This window comes from Parasteatoda tepidariorum, chromosome 4 (genome assembly GCF_982258835.1).
Source record: "Parasteatoda tepidariorum strain Cologne lab strain chromosome 4, Ptep-v5.0, whole genome shotgun sequence".
Classification (NCBI taxonomy): domain Eukaryota; kingdom Metazoa; phylum Arthropoda; class Arachnida; order Araneae; family Theridiidae; genus Parasteatoda; species Parasteatoda tepidariorum.
In genome coordinates this window covers 112,318,228-112,332,822 of record NC_141758.1, presented here as the reverse complement: position 1 = coordinate 112,332,822, position 14,595 = coordinate 112,318,228, and the positions used below count along the sequence as shown (strand labels likewise).

At 27.8% G+C, this 14,595-nt stretch overlaps 1 protein-coding gene across 1 annotated transcript; it reads left to right on the top strand.

Moving 5' to 3' along the window:
- Nucleotides 1-4,612: 4,612 nt before the first annotated feature.
- Nucleotides 4,613-14,380, top strand: LOC147812565 (phospholipid-transporting ATPase ABCA1-like). The gene is made up of 8 exons (XM_087161918.1): nucleotides 4,613-4,685; nucleotides 5,107-5,200; nucleotides 7,774-7,913; nucleotides 7,996-8,118; nucleotides 8,964-9,155; nucleotides 10,040-10,236; nucleotides 12,011-12,187; nucleotides 14,230-14,380. The coding sequence occupies exons 2-8, from the start codon at nucleotides 5,158-5,160 to the stop codon at nucleotides 14,240-14,242; spliced, it is 885 nt and encodes a 294-aa protein (XP_087018044.1). The 5' UTR covers nucleotides 4,613-4,685; nucleotides 5,107-5,157; the 3' UTR covers nucleotides 14,243-14,380.
- The last annotated feature ends 215 nt before the right edge of the window (nucleotides 14,381-14,595 follow it).

Sequence of the window (14,595 nt, the reverse complement as noted above, 5' to 3'; positions counted from 1 at the left end):
AAGGCATACATCCTACTAGTTTATTTCAAAATTGACGAGCCACACTTCCCTAGTTTCCCTTGTTAGTATGTGAAGTAGTGCAGAAAAATAACTTTTTCATCTATCTGCAAATTCATAAGTTATCAGTTAAGTTGACTTAAAACAAATTTCAAGTAATTTTAAAAAATTTCTCTTCTGCCTAAATTACGAGACATTAATTAGAATTTAATTTATTCTAATTAAACATAATTTATTTTATACATGTATTCCAGCTTCTTTTGCATCTTGAATTACCAAACCTTTAACCTCATAAAATTTAGTGCAAATGAAATTATCATCTATAAGAAAAATTGAATCTAAATGTATAGAGAGTTAACTAGTCAATTTGATAAATGTTATGAGTTCCGTTAAAAAATTTTAATTACAGATGGTAAATATTTCTTCTCCAAATTACCTTTTTTTTAAATTTAAAGAAATAAAAATGTGATTTAGCTATGATGTTGCTTAACAATTATTTATTGCAAATTATATTTTAAATCCACATAAGTTGAACAACCAACTATACTTTTTATGATTCAAATAAATCTTTATTCAATCTATTGATATTTACTAGTAAGAAATTTTGAACCAAATAATTGGAATACTTTCAGGTGGGAGACTAGTCACATAAAAAAAAAAATATAATAATAAGAATTAATTCTTATATTGTGAAAATATTTCGTGTTGAACATTTAACAAAACGTGTTGAACATTTAAAATAGTGTTTAAAAGGCATAAGATTCATATTTTATAAGATACTAAAGAATGAATTTAAGAGGATAAAAAAAATGTATATACCGAAATTAAAACTTCAAAAATTTTTTTTTTTAAAAATTAATATAGGAAAAAAATCAGGCATATTTCGTCAAATGTGTAGGTGAATTTAAATGAGTTATATAAACTTTGCAGGTGCAGAATACAGTAAAATTTTTTTACTCATTCTTCATACAAACAATACTTTTTCATGAATGACATTAATATAATTATTTTTACATTTACATTATGTATCAAGATATAAATACAAGAGATTGTCACATCACTCTAAATTATAGAAATGTAGAGGGGAAAAGTTAGCATTGCTACTAAAAGCTAAAATTGTTTTCTTAATGCAATCATACAAAAAATAAATAAATAAAAATGCAGACAAGATATGAAAAATTAAAATAACTGGCGGTGAATCATTTGTTCTTATAAATACTATCTTGCAATAATATTGCTTAACTAGCAAAACAAAAGAAACTATTCAAAAGAAAACTTAAACCTGTCATGGTTAAAAACAAATATATAGAATAACAAAAGAAAAGTATTAGAAACATATTTTAAGTATTGTACTATTAATAAAATGAGCAAAATTATTATGTACTGGTATTATGTAACCAATTTCATGGGTAACTACAATATTTAAAAATATTTTTTTCTCCCCTAATTGTATAAAAATTACATTGAATTCTCCCACCAAAAGCTTAAAAACTATTTACCAATAGCATTGCATTTTTGACAATTTTGCACAATTTGTATTATACAAAAAAAAAAATTAAAAAAAATTACATTTTGAAATGTGTTTTACCAAAATAGCCAAACAGAAGAAATCATTCAAAGGGAAGTTTTTAAGCCTGACAGTGTTGTTAGATGCTTTAACCAACTGAAGCAAAATATAATTTGTTTTTTCATCACCACTCGTAAAATAACAAATTTTAAATAAGCCTTAGAAGAAATTCCTTAGAATTTTAATGAAAATGCTTAAAATTCCAAAAGCTAATATTTCTTTAATGCAATCATATAACAAAGAATAAGAACAAAACACGGACAATTAAAGTAATAATTTATTTACTAGTAGTAGTGCATTCATACTAGTAGTGGATTCATTATTTTCTAAAGAAAAAAAAAACAATTTTGTTATGTAATCAACACAACATACAACACAAACCAACTGAAACATCGATCGTGATGCATGATGTCTGAGCGGAAGATCATTTTCAGTACCCCCTATTCAACTATAACTCCTCCTTCTTTCGAGGCGGCCCTGAACTAACCCGCATTTGCGTTACATGGAGAGGAAGACCACGAGACCCACGGTAAGCCAGAGGAAAAGGTGACTCTAGCCCATGATCCGTCCACCACTGTGGTCATTTTATGTCATCATTGTGGTCGGTGCAAGCTGGATGCGGAATTCGTATTGACCAAACATCGCTGGGATTCGAATCCGGTTCACATCATTGGAAGGCTCTATCCCCTGAGCCCATCACGAGTTATTTTTTGCCTTTTTAGACTAGCCCTGTTTTGCAACATCCTCTCACTTTAACACCTGTAGACCGTTCTAATTGCAAATCACTTAGATCCTTAGTTTATTTATAGCTAGTACAGAAGTACAGTGTTTAAGAAAAAGCAAAAACATTAGTTTCTGAATTCAATTTGACAGTGTATCAAAATAGTTAATCTTCTTCTTTTGTTATGTTTGAATTACTGAAAAATATATCTCATTTTATTTAAATATAAATGTTTTAAGACAATTATATGCTATTTGAAATTTTAAGAAACATTTATTTCAAAATTAGTACTTGTATAATTACAAGGGACTTTTTTAATAGGAAAAACAATCGCAAACTTTAAAATTTTAATGTAGATATAGGTTCAGATATTCCCGAATTTTGTGCACGTTCAGAAGACCACTGTTTTCTACTCAAGTAAATGAGGATTTTAAAATAGTCGGATATAGGTGGTCAGCTGGATAAAATAGGATTTTAAAATATCGATTTTCAACCCAACATCTCTCTATTTTTAATTAATAATGAAAATTTGATACACAATCTAACTTTAGAGGTGATGAATTCAAGTTCATGCACTTTTATAATATTTTCAGCCGATCCAGCAACAAATCATGTAGGTTGAATTTCGTAGTTTTACAACTATCGTATCTTATGATTTTAAAATTGATTGGCTACTATCAATACAGTAATCATGAGCCACAATGACTCAGGGGATGGAGAGTTCGCCTTATAATGAGGTGAACTGGGTTCAAGTCCCAAAGAGATACGAATTCCGCATCCAGCTTGCACCGACCACAGTGCTGACGCAAAATATCCTCAGTGGTAAACGGATCATGGGTTACAGTCACCTGCCGTCGGAATAACTATGGGAGTATTTCGTAGTTTACCTCACCATGTAACGCAAATGCGGCTAGTTCCATCAAAAAGTCCTTCGCGAAGGCAAATTTCTCCCAATATCCAGGAGTTCCCTTGTCTTCTGGTTTGGGTTTAAAATCACAAGGCTTTGGAGTTAAACATAAGTAATCATAAATAAAAAAAATTGGGTTGGCTGTTCAACGACGGTTAGAATATAAAATAAAATAAAATAAAGTACAGTAATCATAAAATGGAATTTATGGATTTCGAATTGGGAGATCATTTAACAATTAAATTTTTTTTCTTTCTTTTCATTTCTTTTTTTTTATTATTATTTTTGAAATCCTACTTTAATATTATTTGATTAAGAAATTCTTGAACTGTATTAAAAATCTTAATAAAATATGATTGCTATTACGAAAGATTACTAACTAACTGATGCCTTTTATTCTTTTTATGCAACATTGCTATAAGAATTTTCTATATATTGATATTAAGTTATTAGTAAATGTTTAGTGTTCTATTAATTAAATTGTGCTAAAAACTTTTAAAACTTTATGTTCTAAATAAAATAACTATGTAAAATAGTATATAGTAAGTACATTATAGTATGTTGTTGTATACTGTCACTTCTCCAAATTGGAATTGAATGTACATATCTGGGACCATTCGGAATAACAAGTTACACAGTTAAGTTGATTTAGCGGTGTTTTTACAGCAGTACATCATACAGGAGCTTTTATCTCAGTTTACGACCTTATCGCATATCCTACATTTGCAATATTTGCAATAATTCTAAAGAGTTATTCTAAAGCCTCCATTCATTTGTATTTTTTTCTTGCATTAAATGATAATTTACTTGCTTTGACTTCATACTAACATAAGTAAAATTTTGTTTCATTCTGGTGTGCTAATTTTTACGGCTATTGTTATATATAATAGTATTTTATAACAATAACAATGTAATAATATATAATGTTAACAATTTTAATTAGAAGTATAAACATAATATTGAGTTATTATTAATATAGTTATAGTTAAACAGAAATTTGGTTGTAAAGAAATAGCACACACACACATAAATGTATATGTATCATAAATTTAAAAAAAAAATTCAATTTAGAAAAAAAAAATTATTTAAATTTATGATTTTCATCATTCTTACTTAATTTCAGTTCTCTAGTTATCATATTAAAAGGTGTTGTATATATATATTTAGCTTTTTCAATAAAAATCTCTGTGTGATATAAACTTTTTTACCATTTCATAAATAATAAATTTAATTAATTAACAGGATTATATTTGAATTGAGCTCTAAAGTATGTTTTTCTTTTTCAGGTTTTAAATATCTTATTTTTAATAAATCCTATTTTTGCAATATTTTTAAATGTCCTATTTTTGTAATATTTTTAAATATTTTATATTTTTATAATATCCTATTTTTTGTAGCACAATGTATTTTTAACTTTTGCAGTTATAATGGGGTTTTAGAACTAATTGTACCTTCTATTATGGAAGAATTTTACGCTTCACAAGAGACAAAAGGTAGTTATATATTTTTTCATTTTATGTATTTGTTACAGTTTAAGTGCAGAAATCAGTTAATCTACCGAATATCTCGCTAATGTGAATTAAATGAGGACGATTCCAATTCTTTCAATTTATTTTTCATAGGCATTTTATTTTTAATAATTTCGTAAATACAACCAAAATATTAATTAAATATTTTTATTACTTATTGGATCTAAATATAAGTACAAGTTTCTAAAATGTTCTTGGAACCCTTTTCACTCTTCCACGGAACCGTGTAACACTGTACGGGAACCACTGACCTAAACTAAGATAAAATACTGATAGAATCCGGCTAGGAGAAAAAATTTATAGCTACTAATAAGCAATTCATTTTCAACAATATTTGTGCATATAAGGATGTAGATGATTATAATAAATATTATTTATGTTTTAGGTACGGTTAGTGGTGGAAATAGTCTGGCCATTATCTTTATTTCGTATTCTTATGTGGGTTAGAAGCAAAGGCTTAAAGTATGCTGCCCATCAATGTAAGTGCATTTATTTATCAATCCCTGTGTAACAAATTACCTTTTTAATATTGTAATTTCAACGAGATTTTGGATTTTTTTTTAATCGGTTAAGACATTTGAAAACTGTGATTATATTTACATAAATACAGTTTTTAATATCCTTTTAAATTTAAATCAGTTAAATGCGATTATTATTTATTAATAGCAATTTCTGTTGAATTATATTACTACTAATAGTAATATTTAGGCTACAAAAAAGTATGTTAAAAAAACTAAAATACTAAAAATGTGACTTTTTTCCTCAAATTTTATTTTTAAATTTGAATTGTCATTGAAATTTAATATTTTAGTGAACTTTATTTCACATTCATATATTTTTTTTAATGTTGGATAATTTCTTTATGTGAAATTTTCTAATATTTTTGCCTTTTATACTCTATTTGTGTATATGTTACTGTGAATGACCAAAATGTTGTTGACTTCCACCGGTGAATGTTGACAGTTTCACTTTGGTAAATGTCTTTACTAGGTCTAATTAAGTGCCCGGTATACAGTTTACCCTACTCTGATGTTATTTTAAGGTTCAGTGCCATTTGCATTTAACCAGTTTATGTTTAACATACATTTAACCAGTACTCCAAACTGATGTTTCTCCTAATCTATCCTCAGCAGATATTAAAATATCGAATAAACATAATAATATCAACGAATAAATCAAATTAGATATAACAAGTACTTCGGACATTCACCAATGCCACTATGTGATTGTTGACATTCATCGGTGAAAGTGGACACTGTTTTTTTTTACTAAAACGAGTTCCTATTCAAAATATGAATTCTGTACCTCTTCAACCATCTATAGATAGTCTCATTCATTATTCTTCTATCTATAGATAGACAAAAAAAAAGTATTTTAACCGGAATTTAGAAAAAATAATTTTTTAACCGGTATAACCGTAATAAGAAAAGTGATACCATGAACTACTAATGATAGTTCAATTTGTTTTTTAGACTAAAAAAACTAATGATAATTCAATTTTTTTTAATGGTAAATTATGTACTTAACTGCCAAACCGTAGGAAAAATTACATAATTGTTGTTAATCTGGACTATTAAATGCTAACTGAGATTAATAAATGTGCTGAAATGTTAATCAAGATTGATAGCATCTGCTTCCTTTGTGCTGAATGATACTGTGTATGAGGTTAACTTTTTATGATAGTTAAAGTGAAATTCTTTTCTTAATCATATAATGGTCTCACTAGGAGAGACAATAAACAACAATAGAAAATTTTGAAATAATTATAATCTATTATTTCAAAATTTTCTTTTAACAGTTGAAGATTATCCTATGTTTGATAATATATCTTTTATACCTCTTTATATTTCATTTTTTTGAAAATTGGAAGTTGATAAAAAAAGCATGGTTTTTGGCAATAATTAGCAAGTTTCTGCAGATCCTAGGTTTTAAGTAAGTGTTCATATGTTAATTTTATTAGTTGTATCAATATAGAGAAAATCAATTAGTATTTTTTTTGGAAGAAGTTTTTAAAAATGGTCTCTATCTAAAAGTCCTTTTATCCCCTCTAAGTCTCTTTTTTTGAAGTTTTAAGCTGTTAAACACCCTAATTATGTTAACATTTTAATCAATTACACAAGATTTTTTAAATTTTTTAATGCCATTGACTGAATTCTGGGCCATAGTTATAATCAAAATTATATTTCCAGGCTATTTTGATGAAAAAGGTATGCCTTTAGCTGGTATTTTACCCTTTCTACAAAATTCTATACGCACGTTTAATAACACCTGTTACCCTACTATGCACACAGAAGATGCAAGAGATACATTACTTCAATTAAATTCCTCATCGTAAATTAATCATTATTTTCCTTTAAAAACAAATTATTGAAGGTATTAGATTATAACTTTTTTTAATTGAATTAAATCAGTACGTAATGTAATAAATGTTATGCATACTCATTAACATCTTTATGCTACATTAAAATCCAGAATGTTCCAGTTTATATGCTCAGAAGGTTAAAATTTCTATTTTGTAATAAGGCCAACATTAAAAGTGTTTCAGTAATTTTGAAATCAATTACTCTATTATTAAAAAAATAAGGAGTAATTTAATTTTTAATTAGTTAAGGAATTTGTGGAAAAGTCTCTATGCAAAAAAATTTTTTATGTAAACATGCATAATATTTTTTAATAATTTCTCATGTTTAAATAAGTCAATTTTTTATTCAAAATTATTTTGAACATAGGTATAAATTAAGTTCTCCTGCAAAGTTCATCTCCTAAAAGTAGTGAAATAGTAACTATATTTCAAAAGTATTTTGCACTCACAAAATTTAAAAAAGTAGTTTGTAATAAAGTAGATAGTTAACTTCAAATTAATGTTGTTTTTCCAACTACTGGAATAAATAATGTCTGTGTTTACAACATTTTGTTATGATTGATTCATTGATAAACTTAAAATTTTCATTTTCTTTTGTATTAATTTTGTTAGTTAAGTAATATTTTGAATTTTTGCCGAAGCTTGAAATTCGGTGTTTAAATTATCAGCATTATTTTATTTTATTTTCAGCTGCCAAATGCAACAGCCTGTTTCGAACTTTAGAACAAAATAGACTAACTCGTATGCTATGGAGTCAGATGAAACCGTTTGTGAGAGGGAAAATTATTTATTCACCCAACAGCAAAGCTGCTTTCAAAATTATAACCAGAGTAAGTTGTTTTTCTCATTAATTGTTCAAATATGTAATTTGTAATAAGCATTTCAAAAATTTGAAACTTTTTTACTTTGCAGGAGAATGAAACCTTTTCTCCCCTTGTAAATGCCGTTGAGTTGAGCAACCAGTGGCTTGACACCTGGTCTGTTAAAATATCTGAAGTTTTGAGCAAAAGCCATGAGCAATTAGCTATTATTGAAGTAGTTATGTATTTCACTTTTTTAAAACAAATTAGCTTTAACTTAAATACATTTCTTAAAAATATGAGTCCCAAAGTGGATTGGTCGTAAAGACCCGTTAGAACGCCGAAGTCAACCATTACTGGCAGCAGTCAGTAAGCGGGGTGAGTGACCACTTTGATCAGCCTGTGTAGAAACCGAAGATGCACATTATCGGTCCTTGTTTAACTGTTCTACTGTAAAGTGCTCAACTTCACCTTTCGGATCGTCAGGCTACCAAAGCAGGGGAGCTATCTCCGCTGCAGAGGATCAAAATTGCGATGACAGGTCTTAAGATCATGATCTGTGATATTTTCCAGATCGCCGCTAATACCCCATTGTGCAGCTCTAGTGTGACGGAATTAAAGTACCTACCCTAATATGAAGCAAAATATTTTTTCTCTACAACCAGTTACAAAATTATTGTAATTTTTAAATTATTTACAATTTGTTGAAACAAAGCTTGCAAAAAATTTCTAGGCATTTTTTTTCCAACAATATTACCTATTAAGTAAGTTTGACTTTGGCGAGTTTCAGACTAAATAGCTTACCTCTGAACATATTATTAAACTATGTCAACAATCAGTATCAATCTTTGCTTAAAATTAAACACATTATTAAACTGTATCAACAATCAGTATCAATCGTTACTTAAACAATTATGATCACAAAATAAATAACTTACCTCTTAACACATTATTAAACTGTATCAACAATCCGTATCAATCTCTTCTTAAAATTAAACAATCATTCATGATTTAATTTAATCTCAAATGCATGCTCATAACAATTTTCAAATCTACTTTTTTTTCTATGAATTATTGCAGCCTGGTAACTTGCCATTTCAAGATTTGTTGGAGGAGCTGTTGTCTAATGTGACTGTTACCGGAAAAACAAATGAGACCTTGTTGATTGTGATAGAAACCATGAATGAAATAGCCAAAGAAATTCTCTCAAATTCAACTGCATGGTTAAATAAAATAAACAGTATGATTGAGGAGGTCAGGGATTACTTAGAGGTAGGTCGAAATTGTTTTCTCAAATCATTATTACCTTTAAAAGTAAAAGCAAGTTAATCAAATGTAAAAAAAATATTTACTCTAAATATTACTAAAAATAAGTTTACTAAAACCAATTTCGTAAGAAAATAAAGTTTGACCTACTCCAACAATTTCCATATAAGAAGGCTACTGAAATATAGTGTTATAAATATTTTTTACAAGACCTACTACATTTCATTATGAGTTAGTGAAAATGAAGTAATAACAAAACAGATAAATATATTTCCAATATAGTTCCAATTTATTAATAATATATCACTGAAATAAATTAGTTTAATTTTATTGTTATTGTAATGTTTGGCGATCGTTGGGGTGCACTTTGTCACCTCCTCGAAGGTATGTTAGAAATCAAGGTAGTTGTATGTTTGTCTTGGTCGGGAGAGGGTCTCCCTTGGTTATGTAAGAGCTGGAGGCTCTGAGTCAAATATAATGCCTAGTTTCTTTTGTTTTTGCATAAAGTTAAATTTATTGTTTTAAAATCTGGTGTAGTTATTTGTATGGAAGCCAGGCGTTACAGTTATTTTTCTACAACTTTTAGGAAAGCAAAAAAATAGGACTCTGAATGAAAAATAAAATTTACATAGTTCTTAATTCCCATACTCAATTCCCAACATTGAGCTATAGTTCAGGTATGAGAAGAATTGAAGTACTTTAATTACAACTAATTTGTTGTTTATACTGATCTTTATTTTCTCCCTTAGAAGGGGAAAAAAAGCATAAATTTTTGGGTTTTTGCTTATTTTGCAAGAAAGGCTGAGCAATCTATTTGAATTAGCATCTCTGTTGCATGTAATTTTTTCCTCTAACACTAAATGATTAAAAATATTATTTTCCCTTTGCAGTGTTTTGAATTGAATCGTTTTGTTGCGCTGAATACAGAGAAGGACATTGTGATGACTGAATTGGATCTTATTAAAGATAACAAACTTTGGGCTGGTGTTGTGTTCAACGATATAGAAAATCGAGATCAACTGCCTCATTTCATACAGTATAAAATAAGAATGGCGTCCAGTAAAGTGGACAGTACGAAGAGAGACGGGTTTGTCAAGTGTTTGGTTATGATCTAATTCCATTTACTATTTTTATTTAAATATGGTTGCATTTATTTCAGTAAATTAACTTTTTATTCAATTCCTATTAATTAGTTCACACTCTCCCAATAACTCGTTCAAATTTTTAATCGTTCATAAAATACTTTTTTATTCATCCACTCAAGTGTTCAAATACATTTTTTTATACTTGTAATCGATGACACTTGATGTTAATACAGTTTTTTCCAAATATTTAATTCATTCATTAAATAGGGATGAGCGAAAAACGAAATGGAATTTTCTGATGGGTTAAGCGTTAGTCGTTGTTTTAAATTTTACTATAAGCGATTCAGTTTTTCACATATTTTAAAAATAACATCTGTAATAATTTCTAACTTATAGCTCTATTTGAACAAAAAGATAGTTTATTGTACACATTTAAATATTTAATTGTTTTATATTCGTTGTGTCAGATAAATTCAATAAAGAACATGACGTGTGGTCCACGTCACCAAATGTATACTTTTTATAGTCGTCTGATTTTTTCAATTCCTTCTATTAGTTCATACTCTCCCTATATATATTTATATATCTTGTTCAAATTTTTAATTGTTAATAAAATACTTTTTATTCATCCATTAAACATACTTTGACTCATTCATTAATTTTAAACTTGTAGTGATTAACGCATGATGGTAATACAATTTTTTTAAATATTAATTCATTCATTAAATTTAATTAATTAATTTTAATTTTATACAGGGGAAAAAATTTTATTATTTAATAAAAAGTAACTAAAATAAAACTTTTCTTTGTTGACCTAAGTAGGAATTGACTTTAATTTTTTTTTAATTTTTTTTATTTATTGTGTAGTGAAAATTTAATGTAGAAGAACTTATTATGAAATAGTGATAGATTAAAAAAGTTGTAGTGGTATGCAAAACTAAAAAGTAATGGAATTATAATTCAAAAAAATTAAATAAATCTCATATGTATTTTCATTAATGAGTATTTTCATATTTTTTTCTGACTTTGGATTGTATTCAAAACTGTAAAAAGGGATTGGGTTAAATAAACCACATTTCTAAATAGTTCATTGAAGCATTAAGCACCCTCACTTCCATGTAGCTAATAAAATATTTTTGTGTGTTATGCTGTTATATGGTTGACACTTCAGACACTCATTGAGTATCTGGAAACAATACTAATGAACAGCCTGATGTGTATAAAAAAATTCACCTTTTGTTTTAAGTATGGTTATTGCTACAATGCCTCATGCTCTTTATATGCATAAAAACTGAATTTAATAAAAATGTTATAATTTTCATTCTTTTCATTATAAATTAAATGCATGTTTTTTTTGATGCAGTACATTTGTAAACTCAATTTTTTAAGCAAAATTAAAAAAGCAAACAAATGTAAATAGCTATTTTTATTTATTACTTTAAAGACTGCATTGGTGGTATATAAAGGAATTTTTTTTTTTTTTGCATTTTTAATAGGTTCAATAAATTTTCATGCTTGAATTACTCAATTTTCATATTTATGAGACTAAAACCAACATAATTTAAAGAATTAATCATGTCTGTTAAGACTGTTTGCAGTTAGTCAAGAAATAAGTATAATTACTTGATATTTTTATGATTGATAAATGACTATTCTTTTTTTATTTGAAAAAAATTGCATTGTATTGTATTTTTTCTTTGTTTAGAAGCCTGTTTAAAATTTAATTACAAATATTTTTTGCCTGCAGTTTCTGATATAATTTTTATTGTGACACAGGTTTCATACGCCTGGACCAAGAAGAAGACCAGGGATTGACATGAAGTATATCACATTTGGATTTGCTTATCTGCAAGACATGATTGAGCATGCAATCATCAGAGAACAGACAGGAAGAACACAGGAAACTGGAATTTACTTGCAGCAATTTTCACATCCATGCTACATATTTGATCAGTAAGGCTCCATTAGAAATGCATTTTCCTGATTTTCTAATTTTGTAATTTAGATATTCTATGTACACAGTCGAACCGAACCTCGTTAATGTGAAATCGGTGGTACTATAATAATTATTTGTGTTTACCAGATTTCATCTTATTCGATACATTATGAAAATAATTTATTACGTACTATTAATACATATTATGTGCTACATTTATGTACCAAACAGATTAAAATGAGCTCACAAATGTTAATAATTTCATTTAACATGGTGGGTAGTGTTTTTTAAAAGAGATTTTCTTTCCTTCACCATGGCGATTTTCGCCATGTATTAGGCAAAAACGTGCTTTTTACATTGTTCTATTCAATGTTATCATTGTTCTATTCAATGGGAACAAATTCATTCACTTTCAATTTCAAAAATGTGGTGACTGGGTGTGCCCTTTTGGGCCTCTCAGTCCCAACCGTTGAATATCTATCTCAACTGAAAATTCATGCTAACCAAAATCTCAGTGTAAGAGAATGTTTTATCCTTTTAAGGGATTTCTTTTCTTTATTAATTTTGAATTATGGCCATTTTCATTTTTAATAAATCCGATTTTCTTAAAAGATTTCATTTATTTCACTGAGACCATTTTATTACATCCAAATTACGATGTATATGTAACGGACAAAAATCAATGATGATATTTCAGCTACCACTAAAATATTAGTAATGGCGATCAACACCGTCATGCAGATCAACACCTCTATTTAAGAAAGTTGCTAAATCATGATAATAAGTTCGTTATATGGAAAATTTGTTAAATAGGAAATAACTTTTTGAAATACACAAAACAGGTTTTAAATTCATCAACACTAGACATAATTAAAATAACAATTGATACACCGTTATCTTGGAAACTAGTATCTACTATTTATTTTATTAATCCTAACCATAAAAGAAATCTGCATGGAGAAGCAAGAATAGAGCAACACATTATCAAGTGTTACGCTATCATGCTACATACATTTTTAGTTAAAAATAAGCTAAATTATGTATTAAATTATAGATGCATTTATTATAAAAGTAAATTTAAACATACATTACCACATTCGTTCATAAGTTTAATAACTATAGATATTATCCCTCAATTTTGTGTGAGTTTTTCTTTTGAAATGCAAACAAAAAAAAGTAAAGGATTTTACTGCTTTCTCTAAAAGTTAAGTGGTTTTGAAAATCAATTCAAGGTCATTTCCCTCATAAAATACGTTAACAAGTTTAAAATGTTCCTAAATATTTTGGGAATAGTGGATCTCAAATAAAGATTCGTTAAATTGAAAATTCACTTCATTATTTGGAAGTTATTTTACGAAGAAATTTCCAAAATGTTCTTGGTTCCTCGAAAATAATCACAAAATGGAAGTTCGTTAAATAGAAGTCCAACTGTATAGTTATTGCAATTTCTTTGTAAGATGTACTTTAAGATATATATTTATGTTAAAAAATGATTCGTCTCGTGATGTTCATTTTATGTATGTATGTTTAATGGATTTACATTTTTTAAAGGCCTTTAAAGGGGCTTTTTTTGTTCTGGGTTTGTGAAAGTGCTGAATTTTCTGTCTTTTAAAAAAAGATTATTATTTCTTTTTTTTGCCTTGTCAATTATCGTTCTAAGTGACAAAAAATACATGATTTCACAAGTTTCTGCAGTATTTATCAGAAACTAGTTATTTTATCATGATTATGTAAAAGTTTTTGAATTTTATTGATTTTTTGTTTATAAATTAAGTACTTTAAACGATAGAAAAAAATGATTTTTGTTGATGCACAGATCCTAATTATGATTTTTTTTCCTTCTGGAAAATGATTAAAAATACTTTTTGAGTGCTTAAAAAGTGCTTATTTTTTGTTGAAAAATCTGGCTACTCACCCTGCCCTCTCTGAAATACGCTATTCTTATTTTCGTAGCAGCAGACAGCCTCAGACTTTGTGGCAGGGGGAGTTCTTACCGTAGACAAATTATAGCAAAAATGTGTTTTTGACTTCAAACTTACTATAGTGTTTTATTTTTCAGTTTGGAAAAGTGATGGAGAACAGTGATCCTGGTGTGATATTTGTGTTTCTTTTGTGCTATTCTGTATCCACAATTATGTTATCATTTCTGTTTAGTACACTGTTCTCTAGAGCTAACCTGGCTGCAGCAGCAGGTGGCATGCTCTTCTTTATCATATACATCCCATATCCCTTTCTAGTCATGTGGGAGGATCAGATGTCGCTCGGCAAAAAACTAGCCAATGTAAGAACTCACTTTTTATGCACTAGGAATCCTAATTGTTTTCATTATTTTTATATATTGGAAGTGATCATTTCAATTTTGTGATTTTAGAGTCTGTCTTCCAATGTTTCTTTTGGGTTCGGTTGCAGTTACATCAGCCATTAT

Bases quoted from the DNA above. Each gene is read 5' to 3' on its own strand.
- LOC147812565 (XM_087161918.1), top strand. From the start codon at position 5,158: ATGTGGGTTAGAAGCAAAGGCTTAAAGTATGCTGCCCATCAAT. The intron at 8,119-8,963 runs GTAGTTATGTAT...GAATTATTGCAG, and splicing joins AGCAATTAGCTATTATTGAA to CCTGGTAACTTGCCATTTCA. The intron at 9,156-10,039 runs GTAGGTCGAAAT...TTCCCTTTGCAG, and splicing joins AGGTCAGGGATTACTTAGAG to TGTTTTGAATTGAATCGTTT.